Below are 26,916 nucleotides of genomic sequence, written 5' to 3'. Positions count from 1 at the left end.
TGCATTATAAACTTCATGGAACTGTTGTACACATTCAATAAAGTGACAACTGTGCAATACCACTTAGTATCTCAAAATCAGGTACATACTTTGGAATTGTTTAAACACAATCCACAGAATTAAAAACAAAATCAGAATTCATCCACAGTTATACTAATTGCCAATTGAAAGTTTTATCACTTACTACTTGATATAATAGTCAGTATCTAGTAGGGGATATTGGAAGTGATTTCAGATTCTCATACTGTTGTACTCTGTTGGGAAGGTTTCTTGAGTAGCTATGTGACTGGGCAAAGGTGGGTACAACTAGGACCAGAACAGCATGTAAGGTTCTACCACAGTTTCTGTAGTTTTCACTTTTTTTCCTTTGTCAGTGAACAGTAAGAATTAAATGCTTATCTTTACATATACACAAGGTATGCTGTGAAAGCATATTTGCTAAAAATATGGAACGCTTCACGAATTTGCGTGTCATCCTTGCGCAGGGGCCATGCTAATCTTCTCTGTATCGCTCCAATTTTAGTATATGTGCTGCCAAAGCGAGCACTGGCCTTGCCTTTTTTCCCCCCCTAAATTAAAAAAAGTCTCAGCTATAGGCATCAAGTGGTAGCAACCAGGGTTGGCAATGCTTTCTCACAGATAGGAAGCTTTGGACAATTTCAGTGCTGTAGAAGAACATTTTTTACATATTTTAATCAAGTTTTCACTTTGCTTTTAAATCAGTTTTTCCTCAAGCCTCATAACTATTGGAAAATTACCGCACTTATTACTTAAACTGATTACTGTCATGTTTTACATTGATTCAAAAGCAATTTTAGCAATACTCCATAGTTACTATGGCTATTTTTTTGTTAATATTTTTTTGAATTTTTGAATTTTATTTTATTTATTTTTTTATACAGCAGGTTCTTATTAGTTATCCATTTTATACACATCAATGTATACATGTCAATCCCAATCTCCCAATTCATCCCACCACCACCACCATCCCCGCCATTTTCCCCCTTTGGTGTGCATGTTTGTTCTCTACATCTCTGTCTATTTCTGCCCTGCAAACCAGTTCATCTGTACCATTTTTCTAGGTTCCACATACATGCGTTAATATACGATATATTTTTTTCTCTTTCTGACTTACTTCACTCTGTATGACAGTCTCTAGATCCATCTACGTCTCTACAAATGACCCAATTTCGTTCCTTTTTGTGGCTGAGTAAAATTCCATTGTATATACGTACCACACCTTCTTTATCCATTCATCTGTCGATGGGCATTTAGGTTGATTCCATGACCTGGCTATTGTAAATAGTGCTGCAATGAACATTGGGGTGCATGTGTCTTTTTGAATTTTGGTTTTCTCTTGGTATATGCCCAGTAGTGGGATTGCTGGTTTGTATGATAGTTCTATTTTTAGTTTTTTAAGGAACCTCCATACTGTTCTCCATAGTGGCTGTATCAATTTACATTCCTACCAACAGTGCAAGAGGGTTCCCTTTTCTCCACACCCACTCCAGCATTTGTTGTTTGTAGATTTTCTGATGATGCCCATTCTAACTGGTGTGAGGTGATACCTCATTGTAGTTTTGATTTGCATTTTGTTAAATTTTTTTAAAAAATCAACCTGACAGTTTTTATGCAATTCAAGATTGACAGTATGGTTCATAAAGAGATTTTTAAGATACCTAACTGTTCAGGCTGAAATGTTGACATTTATCTTTCAGTGTTCATCTTTCTACAGCTTTAGATAAATAGCTTCTATAAATTGGTAGATGTGTTAGAGCTTAGTAAATCACAGTAGTATTTCTTTATAAGATTTCTTTAACTCAAGATTGTCTGTTGGCACCTTAACGTCAGTGTTCACGTTTAAGAAACAGAACTTCATGACTGAGGATGGAGCGTCTCACTGAGGCCAGGGGTCAACTTCCAACTGAAATGGAAGGGATTAAATCCCGAACCCATTGAGGATCCAGTCCCTCTCACACTCAGTGTCTGTGCAGCTGCCTGCTCTTTTGGTGACTTCCTGCTACTGTGGAGCCCAGCAGAGAGAAATGGAGAGAAACCAACAGTCTGGCATCGGGTCCATTCAGGTGCTAGAACAATCTTTGAGGAACATGGTAGAGAAGGGGTCGTAGGTCCTACTAGTAGTTGTCAATGCCTAAGAAGAAAAGTGTAACCACAGAATTCTGGGCTATACATTGCATACTATTAATAATATACCTGCTTATAAATCGCAAAGTGTGGTTGACCTTGCAGCACTGTACCACAAGGGACATGGCTGGTGTCAGGGAGGCAAGAGATAAATTAACTCAGTTTTAAAACCTGAATAATCAACTATACTCCAACATAAAAAAAAATAAAAATTAAAAAAAAAATACATAAGAGTTCAGGGGAAAAAAAAAACCTAAATAAAGACTCATTTTTTAAAATGTCAATGGGCAATACAGAGCACTATACCCCACTTAATTGCATGGAAGAAATTGCTACTCCAAAACAGAAGAATGATGTGATGGTTTGTTCAATGATTTATTCAATTTTAAAAACTTCTTAATTTGCTTTTAAAAATTAAGGGAAAAGAAGAAAACAAGGCAGCCAAAAAGCCTACAAGCCATGAAGAGGCTAACGTCATTAATATGACACAACTAGGAGTTCTCAAATGCCTTTACGACCAACATTATTTTGTATCATAGCTTGGCCATTATTAGCTTTTAGGGCCGTGAAGCTGGGCCTTAAAGCCAAGACCTGTTAGTACCAGCCTATTGAATTCTCTCTCCTATCTACTCATGGTTTCCAAGATGAATTTCTTATTCTTTGTTAGTTACATATTTATAAAGAAGAGTGCTTTACTCAATATTTGGCTTTGGACAAGATAAAAACCTTTATTTACAAACATTCTATTTCTTTAAAAATATATATACAGAGTAAAGGATTTGGATAAAATAAGTTAAATCACGGGAAGCAAAGCCAACTTCTGTTATAATCAAGGAGAAATTGGTGACAGCCAGAGAATCAGAACCAGTTATAACAGTTACAAGAGGCTCAAAGCAAATAGATTGAGGGACAACAAACCACATCAAATTTCCCTTGAACCCTCTACCCAGTGGTTTTGTTCCACAAGTTAATAGCCAGCTCGGAAATTTGAAGTTATGTAGAGTCTTATTTCTACCCACCTCACATGGTGGTGAAGTCATTTACTTAATAAATACAATATCAGAGAAAGGGATTGGCTCCATTCAGAGAATGCAGTAGGAAAACTACTTGCTCCAAGTGGCTGAAAATTCCTTGAGGAATAAAATCATCTAACCTGGGAAATGTTGTTGAAATCCAGGCACACTTTCTTGTAAGCTGTTACCTCAACTCAAAAAGAAATTTAATTCCTTTCTGTTTGCCTGGAGAGTCCCTGGGATCCTTGATAGGTAGGTAGGCAGCCCCATAGTCCACAGGCTGCACAAAGGGCTGCTTTCAGTTCAGAGGTCCATGCTTTCCCATTGTGCATCAACACATCTGAGAAGTGAATGAACTGTTGACAGGTGGTGTTAGGAATGTAGCAAGAGAGAAGAGAAATGGCTACCAATGATAGTACCTACGACCATTGCTGCTAGGAAGTCTTGATAGCTGTAGGATCTTGGCTAAAATTGCTAAATTAGGAGTGGCTTTTGAAATCTTTGGGCACCCAAGTCCGTTAGTTTCTCCCTTTACAAGAGAAAGGTTGACACAGTCGGTATCTATTTTGGGGATAAAAGGTGAGTTGGTGTGAAAGAAGTTCTTATGGGGAAGTCTGCCCCCAGGTGAAGCTTGAAGACTTGGCACTCTTTCCTCCCACCAGGCGTTTGGTGCTTCTTGATCCCGTGGGGGTCCCAGAGACCCCAGGGACACTGTGGCATTCCTTGGGGGACTGGGCCTGCTGGGCTTCTTTCAGTTCCCTGGAATTAAAGAGGAAAACTGTACGTTACTTGGTCCTAAATTAGAGATAATATTTATGATCAAAACTGATATAGATGTGGCATGGACATACATACACTACCAAATGTAAAATAGATAGCTAGTGGGAAGCAGCCACATAGCACAGGGAGATCAGCTCGGTGCTTTGTGACCACCTAGAGGGGTGGGATAGGGAGGATGGGAGGGAGATGCAAGAGGGAGGAGATATGGGGATATATGTATATGTATAGCTGATTCACTTTGTTATAAAGCAGAAACTAACACACCATTGTAAAGCAATTATACTCCAATAAAGATGTTTTAAAAAAATTAAACTAAAAATATTCTAAAATAACTGATATAGGTTTTTCTTTTTATTTCAGTATTTATAGAAACAAGCCTGAACTATACACGGAATAGAAAATTAGCTCCTGTGATTATCTTGAAAAATGGCTAGCACACACGTGCCTCAACACACAGCAGGCTCGGCTGACTGAATTCTACTGATTGGGGCATGAATGGTCTTTAAAATTAAAGAAAAATAAGAGAACAACTCTAGAGGCTATATATGAGAGCTCCAGGGGTCTGCGAAGCACAGCCCATGGGTAAATCTGGCCTGCCACCTGTTTCTGTAAATAAAGTCTTACTGGAACTCAGCCATTCCCTTTCATTTGTATATGGTCTATGGCCACTTTCACATCACTCCAGTAGAGTTGAGTCGTTGCAGCTAAGATCATATGGCCCACAAAGGGTGAAATACTATCTCGTTCTTACAGAAAAGTATGCCAACCCCTGGTCTAGACAATTTCAAAAAGCAAAAAATTATTGAGTTGCTTATTAGCAAGGATCACCTGACTAAAGGCTCAGTTAGAGCTTCCACAACTCATTGCCAAGACATCATTTGGGGGACTTTTCAAACTAATCATTTTAAGATGGGTTGTGCATCCAAAAGAAACTGGACCTCTAAGTTTATTCTAGACAAGGACCATTTTTCATCTGCTTTTATATTTTCAACAGTTCACAGTATGTAATAATTACTTTAAAATGCCTTCAGAACCGTGCTCAAACATCACTTCCTGACCTTTATAATACCAAGCCCCCCCATCTAATTAATTAATTTGTTAAATGAAGGAATAGATTAATAAATAAATGCATGCATGAATACAAGCTTACATGCATAAGTAATAGGGCTGCTTCCTTTGGCTTGGAAAAATACCTCTTTCTCTAAACATTTGCCAAGACAGAATATCTGCCTGCCCCCAAGATTTAATGGATTTCTAATAGATATCTTCCCTCTTTAACTATGGTTATCTTATATCGGGTGATCATCCACCAGTTACTGTAAAACTCTTGTCACTCAGAATCCTGCTAATTTTTCTTTACCAGTTGTATTTCTTTGTATTCATTTGCATTGACTGGAATTTTCTCTCTCAAGCCGTCTAGTCACGGAGCATCCAGCCCCTTGTTACAAAGGGCCCCATGCTACTAGCCTTCTTGTGGGCAGGGGCCCCTGTGTCATACTGTTGGATTCCACTCGAATTCATAGAGAAGACACATCAGACCAGTCATGTCACTGTGAGTAGTACATAAATAGATTCTTTCTCAACTCCAGCATCCAAAATCTACCTTTCCAGTGTGGCTGTCTTGAACTTTTCCAAGTTCAACTGCTGCTGAAGCTCTTCTGTTTTCCCCAGGGAGGGACAGAGAACTCGACTTTTGGCCAGAGCTGCTGCAGAAGGTCTCTCTGCTGGATTGGGGTGGATCATGTTCTGACAAGGTAGGACCAAAAAGGAGGAAATAGAACCTTCACTGTTGGGAAAAATCTCCCCACCCAAGCCAACTCCAACCCAGCTTCTGCTGGTGGATTTTGTGAAACTCGCTTCTCCTTTGTGCAAAGGAAAGAAATAAATGAAAACTTAGCTCCACCTGGGACAGGAATATCATCCTTATCTGGTAGCATCAGTCATCCATACCTTTGAGTTGTCCTTAAGTATCATATTTTAGAGCTGGATGAATGATGAACCAGCTTAACTGCCTTAATTTTAAACAGGAAGAAACTGAGGTCCTGAGACAAAAAGTGGCTTGTCTAAGTTATTGACAGGACCAAGACTAAAACTCGGGTTACCCAACTCCTAGTTCAGCTCACTTTCTACCATAACATGCTCATTTTTCACTTAAAATTAATTAAGGATATCCCACCATGACAGTATTCCTACAGCATTTATCTTCAGGTAGAGGATGTGTATAGCCTATAATGACTGGAATACAGTAGAAAATACCTAATATACGGAAATTAGTAGTGTCGAATAATGAAGAAAACACTGACCCTTCCATTTGGGGAGCAACGTTCAGAGCCAGCTCCACCACTTATTATGTAGCCTTGAGCAAGTCATGTACCTTTGCTGAAACTCAGTCTCCCTTTCCTATATTTAGGATAGCGATATTCACCTTCTGGACTATTGTGAGAATTAAATGAATTAACATATGCATATTACCTAGCACAGAGACAGCATTGAGGTACTCAGAATCAACTAAATCTAAGATCAATTTACACACAGAAATAGGTGATTAGACTATGAACAGAAGACCACTGTGAGGAAAGGTTTGCCTTCTTTCAGGAAAGCAGAAGTGAGGAAGGACAAGTTTGGAACTAAATTTGAAGTGTTCAGGTAAACTGTGAAACTCAAATTTAATCTCCAAGAGAGTAGATATTTCTAAGGCTATTTTAGGGATTCTAACCAATCCTGTTCCTTAAGCCATGAAGTAAGTCTTACATATACATTGCTTTTCTAGTATAATTCTAGCTTCTTGACAGTGTAGGTATTTTTGTACCTCTCTTTGTTTCAACATAATACCTTCCTTTCCTTGTCCCTTCACATACTCAGGTATCATTAAGGACAAGGAACACATAGATTCCTAAATTAACATTATGCCTTTCTACAGACAGTTCTGTGTGTACTCTGATGCTTTTGCAAATATGTTCCTATAAAAGGGTTTCATCTTTAAGAAATTCATGGAAAAGACTCTGACAGGTACAGGTTTCTGGTAACTGACTGTACTGCTGAACTGAATGAATAAGCATTTTCAGAACTCTAATGAAAAACTGATGAACTCATAAAAGTGCTAACAAAAGATCAAGATAAAAAAAAAATTTAATTATATGGGACTGAGTGAACTGATGAGGATGAATATAATTTTTGTGACTTTCTGTCTGAATTAAAAAAAAAAAAATCCAACAAGGACTCAGAGGCAAAGAATATACAAATCAATTTTCACTGCAAAGTAAAGGAGCTGTTACAGTGGAGGATTACTGGACTGAATGTCAACATTATGACATAGTATGAGTGTGTTTCATGTTTGGTAATTGCAATCATTGTTGCTTTTGTTGTGGTCATCCATGTACAATGCTTGGTGTCAGTCTATTTATCTCTTGTAAAAATAAAATACAGTGTGTGTGTGTGAAAGAAAAAAAAAACATTATGCCTTTCTTCTGCTCAAATAACTGGGGGGATTGTCAGTTATCCATCAATAAAGTAACTTATATTTCCTCTATACAGGCAAAATTCAATTGTTTGAGTAATATCACTGTTACCATTGACTGTAGTTAAAACCTTGAAATAGGAGCCTAAGAGCAGGTTTGATTTTGGAGTTAATCAATTATCGAAAGTGAAATACAAGTCAAGGAACTGCTCTGAGTCTTGGTTTCCTCATCTGCCCACCTCACAGGGTTATTGCGAAGGGTAAATGAAAAATACAATAGGATTTTTAAACTATAACAAAAGGTTTTCATGATATGCTCTAAGTTTCCTAGAGAACCTTTCAGTCTGTCCTGTTTTTTCTGGGCTTCCTCGTCATGCTTCCTTTCCCTTCTGTCGATGGCACCACCATTTCCCTTTTCCCACCTATTTGCCATTACATTTTTCAAAAAAACAGACATTTCTATCCTCTCTTCATTTCATTAGAGACACCACCTTGAGTAGTTGGTGAAATTCTTTGGAGAGCTCCTGAGGCATGTCTGGAAGGTTCCCCTCTCGGATGTGATGCCACGCAGCACCATTGGTAGGTAATGACTCTGCTCCCGCAGCCAGTGCAACGGTCAATCCCAAGGCAAATATGTCTGCTTTAGGAAGGTGCTGATAATTCTTCAAAACAGAAGACACGAAGGCCAGTTAGTTCGCCAAGTGAAATGAGTCTAGACTAAAACACAACCGGTAAGAGAGATTCATTTGAATGCACATGAACTTAAACAGACGCAGTGGGCAAGGTTATATCTGCTGTGGTTAGTGGTCTATCTCCAGGGAAGACAGGACAGAGCACAAATCCACTTGATTAACACTGCCCTGCCCCAAAGAGTCTGAGGCAGAATCTCAGCGCCATTTTGCTCTCTCAGGCTCAAAGAGGCTTGAAGCATAGATTGGCTGATCACAGATAGGAAAGACTCCTCTTTTTCCCCCCTGATTATTATCCTGTAGAAAGTTATATCCTTCCTAGGCCAGACCCACAGACATCTTAGAAGGTGAGCAATAACTGAAGGTCATTCCGATGACCAAAGCTGGAGGTGCTATCAAAAGGATAGTAGCATGATGAAGATGGGTTCGACCAATAACGGCTTCCTTCCTACTAGGAAATCCGTAAATTTAAGAATTCTAAGAAGTATTAGAAACAGTAAAGGACCTTCATGAAAAACAGTAAAAATTTTGCTTATTCCATGTTTGAGCCAGCTTTCCCCACGCTTTTTTTTTGCAAAAGTTTCTCTCCTATCTTTGGTCTCCATTCTGGATAGAAAAAGGATAATATAAATTTAAATTATAAATATATACTTTTCATTTCTTGCACTGTCAACGTTCATTTGAGACTCAAAATGTTCAATGGATTATAAAATACCCTCCGTTTCCCTAATCTATACCTCTTGCAAAATCTCATTAGCCAGGAAGCGACTATCTCCCTCTTCCACTTTGGGCTTGCTTATTGATGTCACATGACCCAAGTCACCTAAAAAAAGAAAAAAAGAAGTAGAGTTTTTAAAAGCATGTCTTTCTTAAAACTGGAATAAACGGAGTAGAGTCGTCAGCATAAATTTTATAGGATAATATTATACCAATCAGGTTACAAGACAGACTCACCAATTTTATACATCACGTTGGCAGAGAGAAACCAATCAGCTTCATTTTCAATCTCTTCTGGGACTACTGGAGAGTCACTTTGCATCTTATGACATATGAAGATGTTACCTGAAAAAATACAGAATTGTCATTAAGTAATGAATCCTAAGCTTTTTCACCCAAGATTCTTTTCTGTAAATAACATTTCAGTCACCCTCCTTTTCTGTGTGCGTGTAACAAGACTACCAAGGTTTCCTTTCTTCCATGGAATCTCTAACACTACTTCTGAACAGCTGAGTGACTGATAATACCTATTTCAGTGAAACTTAAACCTCAAACATGCTCCATCCTCTGAAGAGGCTGGTGGCCTCAAAACAAAGAAATAATCAAAACCACAAAATAGTAACAACATTTCCTTGCATTTCACATTAATGAGTGCCTAAACCATTCATTTCTGCTCACTTCGATCAGGGCTGAGTTAGAAAGAGTAGAGCACTAGCTGTAAAAAGTCAGGATGCAGCCAATATGCTGTCACTTATCTATGCGGTAAATTAAACACTTATTTTCATACTTTTGCTTCACTATCTGGGAGTCTTTACTCTCTGTCCTCTAGGCCCAGGGGGGAAATGGTTAAAGCTCTTTAACTGAAATTCGGGCAGGGGAGGGGGAAAGGGGAACTGATGAAAGGGATTCTTTCAGCAAACAGCATCTTTGACCCCTGATAGGCACACAGGCACAGATTCTGACAACAGTGGGGAAAGAACTCAATACGGCCAGAGGAACAGAGGAGAGCTGTACTGACTAGGTTTGATGTCCAGGTGCACCATGCCAGAGCTGTGGATGTACTTAAGCCCAAGGGAAATCTGTAGAAGGATGTCTTTGAGTTTGCACTCTTGGAAATGATTGCCAGACTTTGCGTTTTCAGATATAGCAGCTTGCAAGCTCCCACCTGGGAAAGAGAAACAGAGAGTAGCCCCGCAAAATGAGAGAAAAGGTATGAATCTTATAAATGAAAGCATAGTACGTATTCAATAAATTCCTCATGAGTGAACGCAGTCCAGCAAGTATAAATTGCTTCAGTGTCAGTTTGAAACATGATATCTGCTCCCTGTCTATACCATAGACATATTGGAAAGAGGAATTAAGGGCCTTTAAAGAGGAAAAGAAAATGCCATATCCTAGGTATCCAAGATGTGGCCCTATTGCTTTGAGTATGCCCCAACTAACATTTTAAAAGTTTTACCTAGCTATTAACCAGAAGGCCAATCAGGCCTAGTCATGTAGCTACTATGGTGTTGATGAATAATTCCATGTTGGTATCAAGCTAGTAATTATAGGCCATTAGTAATTTTAATGTAATTGACTTCAAGTTTCATTCCATTAAAATATATATCATGAAATAAGAACATGTAATGATTGCTGACCCAAGGAAAATATAAAACCTCCATATACACCTAAACCCTATTGGAGCCACCGTGTTTGTATATCAACTATTTATCATTGTTATCAATAAAAAGATAAGGCCCCGGCTCACCTGACTACCTGATCTTAGATGCCCCTGTCCTAAGGTATTAGGATGCTTCTGAACCCTTTGTTTCATTAATTAGCATTTGTTGGCAGCCTCTTCAGTCAAATTAGAGACTCCTGGGACCCCCTGTCAGTTAGAAAGCCCACAGCTCCACCCTCCAAGTGTGTATCAGAACAGGAGGATCTGAGATGGTAACTGTACTTTTAAGGAAATTGATATTTTAAAGTATCCTACGTAAAACTGAATTTAAAGCTTGAGCTGCCATGTTAAAATAAGTTTAGAAAGGAGAATTCAGCCCCTTTCAGAAACACAAAAAGGGCTAAAGTAAAGGTTATTTTTTTTTCCCCCTTGGGAGTCTTCTTAGGAAAGAACTTATGGACTGTCAAAGACATTAATTAAAAAGGAAGAATAAGTAAAGAAAGAGTGCATGTGCTTGTTAAAAATGCAGTCACCTCAATACTAAGTTTGCGGAAAAGGTTATGAGCTGCGACAAAGCCCCCGGGTCCCCACTAGCCCGAGTGTTCCTTTAGGACAGGGCCCACAGCTCATTCATCTTTACTGTGCCAAGGTCTGGCACGTAATAAGTATTTTCTGAACTGAATGTCTATTCTGGCAACAGAGGGAAAAGAAAGGCTGAGTCAAGGACCCTATGAAAGGTATGGAAAGAAAGAAGCATCCTAGGTTACTTAGGATCCACTTAATATGTTCCTTTCGATTATAAGCAGAGGTATTTCTAATCCCCTGAAGAGCTCCAGATGTGTAGTAAGGGTAACTAGACCAGTACTAGCAGCACTTGTAGTTACTTAGAATCTGTATAGGTAATATTAAAGATAGCCAAGAGGTCATTAGAAGAGTAGAAGTTACTGGAAAGTACTCATTTATACGACTGTATTAGAATATCCTTATTTTGCTAGAGCTAAAGCGATTGTCCACACACTCTTATAGAAGAGCATAGTTAACTGTTCTTTACTAAATAGTACTAACAAGGAAGTATGTGTTTATAGACATAGCAATACTGAATGAACTGTAAACTTAATCCCTCCTAATCTCACCCAGCTGCCCTGGAGCCTTAGCTCTGTAACCCAAGGTACCCCCACTGGAGCTGGCTCCTGCCAGCATGGTGCCCTAGGAGGAAGCAAGCCAGCTCCTGGCAGCTCTTTTCAAATCACCTTTGTGAGATGAGTTGCTGAATTCCTTCCTTTAGATAAAATAAAGATACTCGCCCTACTTGGCCGGAAAAAAAAAAAAACTTAAAAAAAAATATCCACGTTTTCCTGTCTGCTCGCGCGAGGCCTAACAGATACCGAAACAAATAAATAGCAAATGTCTTCCAACAATGAAATGCAAAAAGTAGACCAACAATTCAACAGGATATTATGTTCATATATTTGTATTCTCACAATCTTGATTTTATGTTGCTACCAACAGCACAAAGCATATTTTTCTGCTGGTAAAGTTGTTCCTTATTTGGTGGAAAAATATAACCAGTATTCATGGTGTTCCACAGAAGACACAGACTTCTGGATGTCACATCACTTGAGCAAGTATGAGAACCACCATTCTAGGGGAACATGCCCTGTAAAACTTCTGTGACAGAGACGTCAAAAGAAAATACTGCCTTTAGGGAGAGATTAATCATCCAGTCCTGAATCAGTTAGAATACTTGTTGTTGCAGAATCAGCCTGCTACCGGAAAACCTTCAGATTTCTGAGGCTGGCCCAGAGGTGGCTTGTAGGGGATCTTGGCTAGGGTGGCAGAGAAGGAGGGAACTTTTGATTAGTTCAGGGTTCAGGAGGGACAGGAGGGGAAATCAGATAACTGTTAGCCTCTAATAGTTAAAATCTAAGTTATCAAAATCATCTAATTTATAATCAGAGTTAAAGCCATAACAGTACATGTTCCAGCCGGGCTGCTGTGAGAGGCTAAGGGTGAGGGGTAAGGGTGGGCATGGGGAAACAGGGCATAAGGATGAAGATGTGAGAAAGAGGGAGAGGATGCAGTGGGGAGGGAGTGGAAGGAATGAGGCACTGACTACTCTGCTACTTTACACATACTTTGGGCTTATTATCCTTTACTTAGAGCCATCAGGCAAAGTCTCAACATGGATTATCCTTAACTACAAACAAGGTATAAGGGCATGCTTTATTTTCCGTGATCAGTTCACATTTGAAAGGTTCAATGTATGTGAATTACAGTTTGCTAAATCACAGTCCCATTTTAATTGGCAAGTGTTGAGTGAAGTTAGTGAACTTCCATGATGAACAAACAATGATTCCCCGTAATCTATCCCATCTAGTCAGACCCACTGCCTGGCTTTCACGGCCCACTGCAGTCTTCCCACCCTTTACCTTGCTGATCTTATTTCCTCCTGTAGGGTCACCTCAGGCCTGTTAGTCTCCTTACCGTCTGCTAGGCCAGCCCCGTTCCCAGCCCCGGTGCTCCTAGCCGGCCTGCTGTTCCCCTAACTGGGTGGTCTTCCCTCTCCTTGCCTAAACTCTAGTAATCCTTCTGCAAGGTCTCATTCAAGTCTTACCTCCTTTATGAGATTTTCTCCGGATATGCTAATGACAAGTATTATCAAGTTCTTACTATGTATTGGGACTTGATATTGTGCTAGCATTTAACATATATTGTTGCCAATTTGCAAACTACCCCCTTAAGTAAATATTACTGTCTCTTTACTCAGTGAGATTAAATGACATCCCAGTGGTCCTACAACTACTATGTGACAGAGCTGGATTTTGAACCCAGGTCTGCCTGACTTTAAAGCCCAGGCCCATCCCACCACACTGCCTCTTGCTCACATTCATCCTCTCTGAACGCTTTGTATCCACAGTTGTACCAGATGGCTTTGCATCAGATTGTCTCTTTTGTATTCATTTTAACAGAGCAGAGGGAATGAAGCTCCTTGAAGATAAGGACTTACTTACCTTATCTCACTCTACAGTATTTCTCACCCTAGAGCTTAATACAGTGTGGAGCCTATAGAAGGTATTCAAATGTTGAAAAGAATTAGAAGATGATTTGTAATAGATCACTTCATCTTATTCTTTCTGAAAATTTGAAACTTCTACATTGCCCCAGTTAAAATTTACATTGCCCGCAGGTTAAAATTAGTTGTGTTTTGCTTTATTAATTTTTTAATTTGATATTCTCTTTGTTAGTAGCTAAATGCCATGGAAATAAAATCAATCTTCTTTATAGAGAGAGGGAAGAGAGAAAAAGAATAGGGAATCTCAGGTTATGATAAGAGGAAATTAAGAAGAGAAGATGAAAAGAAAGTCTCAACATCTCAATCACAAGTATAAGGAAAGGGTCCATTTTTTAATCCCAAAGAAACTATTAGAAAAAGGGATTTGGGGTGAGCTTATTAAGGAAAAAAACTCATGAAGTTCACAGGTAAGGCTATGAGAAAATCAGGCTATAAGGAAACAATAAGGGAAATGCCAAATCATTATGTTATAGGATATGTCTTCTATACCATTTTCTATGTTTTTAGCAACTCGTAATGTTATTTACTTACCGACTTGTAAAATCAATCATGTATACGGTGATGGAGCTTTCTCACTGATTACTGTTCTCAAAAGCCAGGCTGGACATACATACTCAGGGCTATCCAGTGGTCATTAAACTTACCCAAAGACACACTGTACTATTAAAGAAGCTCAGGGTGGGTGTATATGTTGGGGGGGATGCCGTTATCCAATATTACTATGGCTAAAATATGGATTGCAAAATATGGATGCATCCTAAAATGATGGCAAGCTTCTATTCAACTGGCAGCACTTTTCTACTTTACCACTGAACATTTTGATGAAAATGTATTTCCGAGAATAACAATACACAACTACTGTTATGTCACCCCTTAATCATAGATTAGAAATATTAATCATGGATTAGAAATATGTTAATCCAAAGGACCACTCTTTATAATTTAAGTAGTCCAGAAAAAAAAAAGGTTTTACTGGTTATGGTGTATATATGGTCCTGAAGGACCTAGGAGAATATATCTGAAGTCACCAAGTTTCAGTCCCAGCACCCCACCCCATGCCCTTACTCTTGTGAGAATACTTAAAGCTCAAAGGTAAGAAGCAGCAAGAGGGGCTTCCCTGGTGGCGCAGTGGTTGAGAATCTGCCTGCCAATGCAGGGGACACGGGTTCGAGCCCTGGTCTGGGAAGATCCCACATGCCGCGGAGCAACTAGGCCCGTGAGCCACAACTACTGAGCCTGCGCGTCTGGAGCCTGTGCTCCGCAACAAGAGAGGCCGCGACAGTGAGAGGCCCGCGCACCGCGATGAAGAGTGGCCCCCACTCGCCGCAGCTAGAGAAAGCCCACACATAGAAACGAAGACCCAACACAGCCATAAGTAAATAAATAAATAAGTAAATAAAAATTTTTAAAAAAAGCAGCAAGAAACATGAACAATCCCCAAACACAGGAATCCACTTCAAAATTAATCAAAAGTTGGCTATATAAGTTTACCACCCCTTCCCCAAAATCGTAGGGACTATGGCTTACATCTTTTAGAATACCTAGTAAATGGTAAAAGGATGATTTACCATTCAAACCACCAGGGTGAAAGTTTTCTCTTTAAGTATTAATTAAAGTGTGAAGGATGTGATGATAGCTTCTGTGTATTAGCTGTGCATCAGCTTTGAAAGAAATACATAACAGCATAAGCCTGAAATTCCTTTCCAGCTCAACTCATTTTCTCCAGCTCTCTGCTTCCAAACAGAACAGTAGTACAGACTTCTAGGTATGACTCTAATATACCTGCCATAAACTACAAGAAGGAGGCAAAGATTTTTTTCTGAAGCCTTAAAAGTTCATCTCCCTCTCCACAGATATTAGACCACGTACTTACCATTGCAGTATTCATTCTGAATGATCATGTGGTCATCTTCTGCCCATGCAGAGTAGTAACGTACCACATGGGGGTGATGCCCGAGCACCGCATGAGCATAAACTTCATGCATAGCCAAATTCCTAAGAGACAGAAAAGCACTGAGAAAATTGAATCAAAATAATAGACATACAAAGGTTTTTAAAAGACAAGCTATGAGGCATTATTAACAATGGCAGAACATTTTCTGAGTGCTCACTGCTTGCTTACTATTTTGTCACATTTAATGTTTGTAACGCCTCAGTATGATATAGTGGCAAGGATTAAGGCTTTAGAAAGTTAAGTGACTGACCCAAAGTCAAGCTGGTGATAGTAGATCTAAGACCAGAACCTTGGTTGTCCTGGACCAAAGTCCATGGTTTTCTGATTGAACATGACATATGTAGAGAGGAATCTTAGGTGGTTATTACCTCAGCAGCAGACCTGCTTTCTTTTTTTTTTTAATAAATAAATTTATTTATTTATTTATGGCTGTGTTGGGTCTTCATTGCTGTGCACGGGCTTTCTTTAGTTGTGGTAAGCGGGGGCTACTCTTCGTTGCAGTGCACGGGCTTCTCATTGTCGTGGCTTCTCTTGTTGCAGAGCACAGGCTCTAGGCGTGCAGGCTTCAGTAGTTGTGGCACGTGGGCTCAGTAGTTATGGCTTGTGGGCTCTAGAGCTCAGGCTCAGTAGTTGTGGTGCACAGGCTTACTTGCTCCGTGGCATGTGGGATCTTCCCAGGCCAGGGCTTGAACCCATGTCCCTGCATTGGCAGGCAGATTCTTAACCACTGCGCCACCAGGGAAGCCCAGACTGGCTTTGATTCTTATTTACACTGTATCACAATCTAAAAACCCTGATGGGCTTAGGAAGAAATGGACTTGATTGTGGATATTGTGATGGGCCCTCTACCTTCCCTATGAAGGCTAAACAATCATTATAGTCAATATTAAACTCAGCCAGTATGATGTAGTCACAGGGACAGTCTTGGGGGCAGATATTCATTATGCAATAGGAAATCCAACACAAAAGAAGCAAAATATAGTACTTGATCAATTTCATTATTCAAATGAAGAATTCCAAAGACTGATGTCAGATTCAGCATTTTAGTATTATATTCCCCAGAGTTCATAAAAAGCAATGGCTGAATCTGAAAATATTTGTTTTCCTTGTGGAAAGGAAGAACTTTTGAACATTTAGTTCTGGGAATGAAATTTAAATTTTTGTTAGTTTTTCCTTGCTTACAAGGAAGGAAACTTTGAAACTTGACTATTGAATTTATTATTAATGCAAAGTAGAGATAACCAGTGAGTTAACAATAACTTGGTAATATTTCTGATGAACTAAACAGGCACCAGAAGATCATTCCATAAATCTATTCGTTTAAGAAAAGCAGTAAGACCAGTAGTAAAAGCCAGGAGAACTACAAAAAACAAAACAAAAGCACAACATGATCCCAAATGCTCATGGTATATTTCAGGAAATAACTTATCTCTGATCTTGAAAATTCAGAAAGGTTATGAATGTGAGACAACTTTCAGTGGGTTGGGGGGGGTGATTAAAAAAAAAGTAGCAAATGACATCAGTGCCCTGATTCAAAATGCTTTGACAAATCCAAGTGTGTATTTCTAGTACATTTTAAAGGTACTCACTCATCTGATGATCCTACCAAAGGTTTCGTGGAGCGTTTTATTGCATAAACACATCCATCCAGCCTCTTAATGCACTTGTAGACTGTACCAAATTCCCCAACCCCGATTTTTTCCACCTCCAAGAATTCTTTTTCATAGCGGGAAGCCATGTTGGTTTCTCGTAGAACACATCTCTGAAATATTTCAGTAAAAAAAATAATTCTCCCTAACATATTGTGAGAATAAAATTAAGGCATATTATTCCTAAATTTCTCTAAGTTTTCAAAAAGACTTTTGAGGTAAACCCATCAATATTCTTGGTAGCAAACGCCCCTGCAACCCTGCCACAATTGCTGACTACCTTCTCTGTGTTCTTTATAATCTGTCATACAACTCTGTACTGACATTTCTCTTTGCTATATTATTATATCTTTTTCTATATTATTTCCTCTGTCTGGCCATACTCTTCTTCCCTATATGTGCCTAGAGGGGACACCTCACTCACAGCCAGAGCTACTGTCCTTAGCTGGAGGAGTGGGTGGGCTCTTGGAGGCGGATGTTAAACAAAGGGAACACCTCTCTTTGACTCTTGTTTACTTGTCTCACACTCTGGCTGCTGATGCTTCATCTCAAGTTGAATAAACATACTGTGTTCAGTTTGCTTCCCCAAAAATCTTAGTCTGGAGAACAAAATTGTCAAATTGATTATTTCAGAATGTGTGCTCAGATATAGCAACCACTCCCGCTACTGGCCAACTAGCGACATCACTCATTGCTCTGCTAGTAAGTAACCCGAGCAAGTCACTGAACTCTGTTATCAGTTTTCTCATTTGTAAGATGAGGATCATAGCAACTATGCCTCAGGGTCCTTTCAAACATCACATGAGAATTATATATGTTACAAATATATATATATATATATATAAAATTCTCAGTAAATGGTGGCTATGATGACGAAAATATCCAGAGATTTATATGAGTCTCAATCCAAGCTGATTCGTCTCTGTGAACTCATCTTTTCCCAATATCCTCATTAGCAAGAACTTTTGCCATCCAACTTTAAGTGTTTAAAATATCTTGACTCTTACTAGCTCTTCATTTTCAACATGCAGTCCCAACCAGCCTTCATCAACAAGATCTATAATTTCCCTTGCCCTTAGCCAGTCTCAAGCTCTGTTTCCTCCAAGTCTGGATTTGCTACAGCTACCAGCCCTCTCTCCACCTCCTCTAATAGGAAGACTGTTTTTGCAAAATGATGCTGTAGAATCAGACAAACCTAATTGTTTCCCATGAGGAATCCACACTTCTGTTCAGAGGCCTGAAGGCGCTGGTAGTGCTTATCTGCTACCTTACCATCCTCATCTCAGACACCAAGTACCACCTTACCATCCATATCACTCCCTCCCCCCTCCCCCTCCCCGACCCTCCCCCCCACTTACATGCACTGAACATTATAATATCATGAAAACATGCCTATATTCAAGCATATTAATGGCAATTTAATATTCCACTGACTTTAAACTATAATTTACTTGGCCATTCTTCTATTATTGGACATTTAGTACTCCCCCTTTTTTTTCTTTTTTTGCAATTACAGTTAAGGCTGCAACAAACATCTCTGGTGGTAATATTTACAGCATTATTTTCTTAGCTTATATTATCAAATGAGGGATACTAGATCAACATTATAAAAATCAATAGATACTGACACATTTAAGAGCTAAATTTTTACGTATAGACCTCCGGCTTTATGCATTTTTTCTCTGTTTTGTCTTATTCATTTTTGGACCTTAAATATCTTGATCTTCCCTTCACTTCTTCTGGAGTATAGAATTTTTCCTCAGATCAAAGACAGTAGCAGTAGCCTTTAAGAATACTCCAAGGTAATGGTTCAGCAATATATGTGTTAGACACTGTCTGGTAAAGTAACAACTAGCTAAGAATATAGACCCTGATGAGAGCCCAGATAAATTTAGCTGCAAAACATATTTACTACAAGCTGTGTGGAGAGGAGAGAAGGGAGAAAGAAGCGAGGGAGGGAGAAAGAAGGAGGCATTAGGATGAAATGACTGTGTTACGACAGCTGGGCCAAAGAACTGTGCTCACCTTGGCAGGCAGCCCTTGTTCTACCTTGCCTTCTCCTGGACCAGCTTCCTCACTTGGAAAAAAAAAAAAGTGATATCAGAGTATGATTAGCACTTATTGAGCCTGGTACTATGCTAGGTTTGGGGGCTCTGCAAGTAAATAAGACAATTACTTCCCCTCTTCAATCTATATTTGGGCACAGGGATAAACAGAAATTTTCAGTACAAGAACTTAGGACAGGATAAAAACAAGATATCAAGGGATACCATAGACAGCACCCAATTAATTATTTGAAGAGTAAAAGCCTTTCCCAAAAAAGAGGACATGTAAGCTAAGATTCCAAGAATGAGTAGGAACCAGCTAAGAGAAAAGAACAGGGTTTTAGGCAAATAGAACACGGTATGCTGAGATGCGAATCAAGAGAGTGCACAGAACATACCTGAAACTCTAAGGGTTCTTCGCCAGGATACAACATTTCCCCTGCAACACCCGCCTACCTTAGAACCAGGCCTGTCTTATGTTCACAAGCCAACTGTAAGTATAGCAGAATGTGCTCTAATCCTGGCTAAGATGTTTTCAGCTACTTTTCATTAAGCTGAAGTCTCTGACGGACACCCTCTTTGGCATGAGCAGATGCATCCTGGATCTTTAAGCAAAATTTCAGTTTCTAGATCAGCCAGCTAGGTTCTTCTTCTGGACAAGTACAGGGTAGAAGTGGCAAGTGGAGGACATTACACTCGTGCAAATTAAGTGATGCAGGACACTTGTGACTTACATTTAATACTACATTCTAACACTTTATAAAATAACAACACCACAATGAAGAAGAGGGGAAAATACCCTCTCAGAATCACTAAATTATTGTACTAAAATGTCACCACTTTCAGGGCCAGGAATTCAAATCAGCAGTCTTTTCCTACTAGCTTCAGTGAGAGGTGAAGCCATTCACTCTGAAGCTTTACAAAGAATCCTAAAGAGCTAAAAGCAGTGGAATACTCAGTAACAAGAATAGACCAGTGTACTTGTGCTGAAGTCCTGTTTACTTAAGATCCAGGAAATAGTATTGAGAAAAACCTATTCTGGCTACAAGGCTGATGAATATGTAGTCATGGATTCCAAAAGAACACAGCACATTAAGTGTTCTACAGGCTTTTAGATTGTTAGCTGTGCATTTATTTTGCTGAGTACATCTAAGCATAAATGACTGGCCTGTTTTAGAGGTGCTTCCATTCTATAAAAAAGCAGCATTGAGGATACAGTAAAGAAATGTCCCTGAGTAATCTGCACTCTCCTTATTTAGGTGATTTCTACCATTCAGTGGCCTTTATGGAATAGTGCAGCTGGCTTTCCATTTATTAGCACCTCCAAAAGCAGTACTCTCTTTTTCTCTTCAGCCAGCCTTCCATCACCTGCAGAGAAGTTCAAATCCTTGCTCTATAGCTCTCATCACCAGTCACACCACTAGACTCAAAACAGCAATATACTCTCTGGAACGAGAACTACACCTTCCCCAATTGCTGGACTCATAGTAACCACAGAGGAGCCCTTGAGTGCAGTTCCATAGCCCATTCAACTTCCTAATATAAGACAGATCTACTGCTTACTCTGCCCTGTTCTTTCAAAGAGAAGGCACTTTACGGTACACTTCAGAATGGAAAGGTGTTACGATCTCTGTGACAAAGAAGGTTAAAGCCAACGCTGACATTTAGAAAGGAGGGAATATATAAACATGATGTCGACTCATTCAGACAGACTTCTTGTTTATTCCTAATCTTTAACACTCCCCCTTCCACTTGGTAATAGTAAGATCAGTTCTCAAAAGTCATAGCAACAGGACACTTACAGGTCGCCTCGGGTTTTCCGCTTGCCATTGGATTTAAGGAATTGTTTTCTATAGGACTCCGGAGTGAAGGGATTAATATTGACCAGAGCGAGTGAGGTCATCTCATCGGTGAAGGGACTAGGTGTGAGCTTCAGATGCTTAGAGCTTCGGGAGGGGAGCTTCCCTGTTGAAGAGATCACCGGCTGGCTCACCTGGCCCTGAATGAGGATGACAAAAGGCAAATCAGAATGGAGATAATTTTTAAAAAATGGTTCTGTATCAGTTAGTTAATTAATATTTGAACCAAAGAAAGTTATTGCTGAAAGGGACCTTAGAGGATATCTGGTTCACTGCAAACACTGTAACTGGTTCTCTTATGAAAAATACAGACTCCCAGTCTACCTCTTGAAATTTTGATTCCTGGGATCAGCACAGCAATCTGTACTTTTGTTAAGCTCCACCCTCTTCCCCTGGGCGATTCTGAGAGTCAGCAATGAGACCACCAATTCTAGTCCTACCTTCAGCTTTTTAAAGATGACCTTTCAGCTTAGACAAAGGAAAATGACTCTAGAAGACCTGGTGCTTATGTTCTCAGACTGTATAGTTAATTTCTCCTCAATTATTCATCCCAATATTTGTTTGGTACCTACTAAGTAGCAGATGCTGGGCTAGGTGCTGAAGGGTCCAGAGGTGAATTCTGGCTCTTAAGGAATGCACAGTCTGTTAATCAGCAGTTCATCGATGTTTCAGAAATAATCACTTTGTAAGGGAAAGATTTCATAGACTATCTAAACATGGAAAAAGAAGTTTCCAAGTCCACTAAGAATGTAGCACAAATTGAGAAAAGTTCCAGGAAGTTGGGTAAGGAGACTGAAAAGTAATACTCTAAGCCCTTAAGATGCAAGGCTTTGCAGTGGCTACAACTAGCATACCAGTCAATAGGAAAATGTGCAGGGCTTACCACTCCAAGTGGGATACAGTAAGAGAACATCGGCCTAAAACCTAACCGGAACTAAATCAAACGACAGAGGGGAGAAATCAAAGACAAAGAATTCTGATGAGACAGCAGAATGCTATTATGACCTAAGTGCCAGGGGCCAGAGGAATACCTGCGTAATAGATCCTCAAGAGGACAGTAGTAGACACAGGAGCCATGATGTAACCTCACAATGTAATCATTGTACTGTGAGGCTCTTTGGAAAAGAATTCTGTTTTGATATTCTCTGCACATGACTTTCGAGTGTAGAAGCAGAAGCTAGATTACAATATGATTCACTATATAAAAATGTAATTAAAGAATGTGAGGCTACAAAGAATGGATATTAAACTTATTAATGAATACTCATTATTAGATTAACGATACAAGCAGAAATAAATACTCATTAAATGACTGATAGAAACAGAAATGAAGGAAGCTATAGAGTACACATAGTAGCCTAACATTTTTTTAAGTGAAGAAAACTTGACACAGTCAAGAGTTTTGCCAAGGGTTTTACATATGTCTTAGAGTTCAGAGGGTCAACAGCCCTGGGGATATTATCAGACAAAGCCATCAATGACAAACAATTTTCCCATAAGTTTATTGTAAGGGTTGAGTATTGGTTCAAAAGAAGCAAAACTGTACTATATGATATTTCTCAGTTGTCAATGTGATTCAGGAAATGAATTTAGAATTATAGTAAATCATTTTCTGAAACAGTTTTTTTGTGATGCTGATTATCATATGGAAAATAAAATGCATCCACACCTGGTATGCTGCACATAGCTCCAGTTGCTACAGTTCAAGGACAACAAAAAGGCCTAGAAACTTGTCAGATAAAAGTAAGGAAAAGTATTCATATCAAGGAAGACTATCAGAATTCCTAGTCTGGAAATACGAAGGCTGATAGATTTTGTGAACTCCACTTACAATATAGCAAATGGTATTATGTTAATATGGATTTTATTGCCAGAATGGTAGAATTATGAGTAATCCTTTTGAAATCTAAAAGAACACAGTTTGCAACAAGATTTATGAAAGTGAGTTCTGCCTAGAAGTAGACTGAAAATTTCTGGAAAGATGACCAGGTTGAGAGTATACACGTGTTGCAGAAAGTGTAGCTAATTCTATATAAGTAACAGCTCTTACTACAGGTGATTAAGAAAAAGGAAATTTGGGGACTAGCTCCTTGACTTCAGAAGATGGTGAGAGGAGAAGGCGGCAACCTCCCACTAAGACACAACATCACAGGGACTGGGAAAGACTTTAAAGGTCCAGTTGGTATAATTAGTTCCCTGATGCTTGAATCCCTGGTACAGTGTTTCTACCAAGTGGTCATCAAATAGTGTTGAATGCATTTAGCCACAGGGACCTTACTACCTCCTAAGGAAGCTCTTCTATCTCTAGATAATTCTGCTAGGAAGTCCTTATGGGGACCTGAAGTCGTTTCCCATGATTTCTGGTCCTATCCCTTGGGCAAGGCTGAACTAAGCCAATCCTCCTTTCCTCTGCATCCCTGTCTTTAGCACAACATTATGAATTATCATCACCCTGGCCTCTCTCCTCTGACCTTGATCCAAACTATATTTTTCGTAAAGTGTGTACTTTCCCAGTTGCATTTCCAGTTTCCCTCCCAAACGTTGTTTTCTTTCTGTCCCTCAAATCTTGGCATTTCTAGGGTCCCTAGCTTGGACCACTCCTCTTCTTACTCTGGCACACAGACTGTGTAAACTTATACACACCCATGGCTTCAACAACTTCCTAAATGCTGATGATATCCAAATATAGATCTCCAGCTTAGGTGGTTTTCCTGCATTGCAGAACCACTTATCCAACGATTTACACCACATCTCTTTCTCCAAACCTGTACATCCTCTAAGGTCACCTACCTTGATTCAAGGTACCATCTACTCGGTCAAACAAGCAGGAAGCCTCACAACACCCTAGGTCCCTCCTTTTCCCGCAACCCCTCCATCAAGTCAGTTAGCAACTCCTAAACATCTCTCAATTTACCACTATCCACCACTATCCAAGTTCAGGCCCTTCTTTTTTCTCAGTAGATCTATTATGAATACTGCCCTGCCCCCATGGTCTCTCCCGCTCCATTCCAGCCCTCACATGAAGGTCATGATTTTTCAAAACTGCCTCTGATCAAAACCATTTAATGGCTCTCTCAACACTTTCAGGATAAAATCTCAGTGTAGCTCCTACCTACCTACGCTGGCCTCACTGCCAGACCCCTGCCACTCTGAATAACAAGCGGTTTTCCAGGTGTAGCGTGGTCTTTCCCCTCCATAGCTCGGTAGATGCTTTTCCCTCAGCCTCGAGCTCTCACTCCCTTCTTTTCCTAGCAAACTGCGACTCATCCTGTAAGACTGCTCTCAAACATTACTTTCTCTGGAAAGGTGTCCTGGATATCTCGAAACTTAATTCCCCGCTATTTCTCATCATGCTCTACAAGTCCTCTAGCATATCTGATCTGAACTTTATTTACTGTTGTTGTTTACCTTTATTCATTCTGTAGGCACTTTTTGAGGTAGTGAAGGGTTTGCCAGCAGAAGGTCTGCTAGCATATCAAGGTGTTCAGTTTTCAATGAGTGGATGAAATACACATACCGTGCCATGTCTCCTTGCCTGCTTACTCTTGCTCTGAACTACATGCTCCTAGCCCACTCTCCCCCTAATTTCCATGTATTAAAACCATACCAATATCAGGATACTCTGTAAGGGCAGGTTATTTCAAGTTCAAAAGACTTCAGCTGGACAAGAAATATGTATATAAATAAAAATGTTTGAGATTTTGTTATATTTAATAAAGTGAACATTTTTAGTTAAATTCAAAGAAAAAAAAAAACCATACCAACTTTCATTGCCCTTCATATGTTTCCTTCACCTTCATTTCTTTCCTGACTACCCACTGAGAAGCAGTCCACCCAGAGAACTCTGACCACTCTTGAATCACCTATCACGTAGTATCCGTAGGCATATCTCCCCTGCCAGAGACTACCTCATGTTTCCAGCCCACAGTGGGTTCTCAGAAAATAAATGGTTGATTGATTGGTTATTGGGACCATTGAAAACCCCACAGATAGACACATGAGCGTATTAAAGTAGTTTGTCTACCAGTCAAACAAGAAGCTTAGTATTTCCTGGTAGTTGTGGTACCCATACTCAGCAGGGACAAAAGAGACCTGCTGACAGTGACTGTGCTGCCATCAGAAGCACAGATGTTATTATGATGATCTTAAGCACCTCAAGCTGAGCCAGCGGGAAGCAGAGCTAATTCCAGGCCTAAGGCTCACACACCACGGCACCAGTCTATTAGAGGTAACCGTGCCCCAGTCCTGGCTTTAATAACATGAATGATATAATAGGAGATCAATCACAGCAAGGATAAAGGAATCTGCTTACTTGGGACCTTTACCTATTTGCCATCCTCAGCTTATAAAGTAGTATCAACAAGTTACCTCTTTGTTCACATATAAGAGCCTGTACCTCACTAGACCAAGGAAGGGAGAGGACTTCTTTCTGGAAAGAGCAGCGGCAAAGAGATAAAGATAAGTTAAACAGTGAATGTGAACATTCTTATATTAGGAAATGTTAGTAAATAATCACAGAAAAATAGAGCCAGTTGGCGTAATGGCAAGGACAGTAGACCAAGCCCCAAAGATCATGTTTCTCAGTCCTTTCTCTGCCGTTGGCTGAGCTACAGGCCACTTTCCCTCCTGAGACCTTGGTTTTCTCATAGGTAGAGTCCAGGTCAGGCTGTAGATGTCAATATTTTTTCCAGTTCCAGTATTCTTTCACGAGGAACTTTTTCCCCACCCAAGATTTATCTGTGGCCTACACCAATGGTTTTAAGAAGGCAGCTGGCAAGACACTTAATTCTGTTTTCTGGTAACTTTAAACTCTTCTTCGTTTTCACCAGCAAATACGTAACTGAAGATAGACACAGCCTGTGAAACAGAGCTGTCACACGTACATAGGACTGGGCCCTCGTTCTCCGTCCGCCGAACGGAAGGAGCACGGACCTCAGCGGCCTGGCTCCCTCCTCCCCAACGATGGACTTACTTTGGGAGTGAAGGGGCTCTCGCAGCGTGGCGGCTTGCCCTTGTCTGGTGGGGCTGGGGTTTCAGGACGCGTGAGAGAGTGTGACACTGGAGTCCTCAGACCCTGACCTGGACTCGCTTGGTCTTTTTCCTGAAATGTGTTGAGGTCACGCACGTTACTAAGGGGAGTTTTGAGAGGTGTAAGCTCTGCCTCCTGGACACATCCTGAATCCCGAACTCCAGACTTCTCTGGGGTTTGGCTCTGGGCCTCTTTGCTCTCCTGGGCTTCTTTCTGTCCTTCGTTCTCATGCTCTTCCTCACAAGAGGAAAAGCTTAATTTCTGCTTCAGTTCTTTGTCCTCGTCGTTGTCACCCATCTCAGCCAAAGAGCTTTACAACCTAGGCAAGAAGGCCTCGCCGCAGGAAACACTACAGAGCTGCAGAAATAAGGATGAGAAAAGAAAGTAACCTGGCAAGTTCCCTAACTCTGGCCTGACTTTCCTTCTGCCAACTAACAGCTACATGGAGACACACCATTGGTTTTCTCACTTAAGTACCACGTATCTGTGTGATCTCAGCTTCTCCTCATTTCCATTCTGATTAAAGAAGGCTCCAGTAACTCTTTGAGCAATTAAATCCAATTATGTATAGAACTCTTCTGGATATCCCACAGTCTCCCTGAACCCATGTGCAACTACTAGGGAAACAGTTGGATTCTTTAATTTAGCATGGCTTTAAAAATACATGTTAGCCAACTGGGAACAAGCTCATTATTGGAAAGAAATTATTTTCATTCTCTTACACCTACCATTTAGAAATATCACCCTCTCCTCTCCCCTGGTTCCCACCTACCCAATGGCTAGCAGCAGTTCCTTAGAATTCAGTATCACCTGGATATCATAATGATCCTTAAACAGCCCCTA

At 40.0% G+C, this 26,916-nt stretch overlaps 1 protein-coding gene and 1 non-coding gene across 2 annotated transcripts; both read right to left on the bottom strand.

The window, feature by feature from the left end:
* Positions 1 to 440: 440 nt before the first annotated feature.
* On the bottom strand, positions 441 to 547 carry LOC137768954 (U6 spliceosomal RNA). Its single transcript, XR_011074874.1, has one exon. It is a non-coding gene; the product is annotated as a U6 spliceosomal RNA (small nuclear RNA).
* Positions 548 to 3,760: 3,213 nt separating this feature from the next.
* Positions 3,761 to 26,370, bottom strand: WEE2 (WEE2 oocyte meiosis inhibiting kinase). Its single transcript, XM_068550130.1, has 11 exons — positions 26,017 to 26,370; positions 20,988 to 21,184; positions 19,166 to 19,217; positions 17,081 to 17,253; positions 15,411 to 15,532; positions 9,820 to 9,966; positions 9,039 to 9,146; positions 8,822 to 8,907; positions 7,887 to 8,057; positions 5,542 to 5,684; positions 3,761 to 3,917 (listed from the first exon to the last, which is right to left on the bottom strand). Exons 1-11 carry the CDS (start codon positions 26,368 to 26,370, stop codon positions 3,761 to 3,763), a joined length of 1,710 nt encoding a protein of 569 aa, XP_068406231.1.
* Between the last annotated feature and the right edge of the window lie 546 nt (positions 26,371 to 26,916).

This window comes from Eschrichtius robustus, chromosome 8, assembly GCF_028021215.1.
Source record: "Eschrichtius robustus isolate mEscRob2 chromosome 8, mEscRob2.pri, whole genome shotgun sequence".
NCBI lineage: Eukaryota > Metazoa > Chordata > Mammalia > Artiodactyla > Eschrichtiidae > Eschrichtius > Eschrichtius robustus.
This window is presented reverse-complemented; position numbering and strand designations above follow the sequence as displayed.

Excerpts from the sequence above, each read along its gene's own strand:
- WEE2 (XM_068550130.1), bottom strand. The coding sequence starts at position 26,370 with ATGGGTGACAACGACGAGGACAAAGAACTGAAGCAGAAATTAAGCTTT. Across the intron at positions 5,685-7,886 it reads AATTTCACCAACTACTCAAG|AACATGATCCACCCCAATCC; the intron begins GTGGTGTCTCTA and ends CTACCTTGTCAG. Across the intron at positions 3,918-5,541 it reads AAGACAGCCACACTGGAAAG|GGAACTGAAAGAAGCCCAGC; the intron begins GTAGATTTTGGA and ends CTTTAATTCCAG.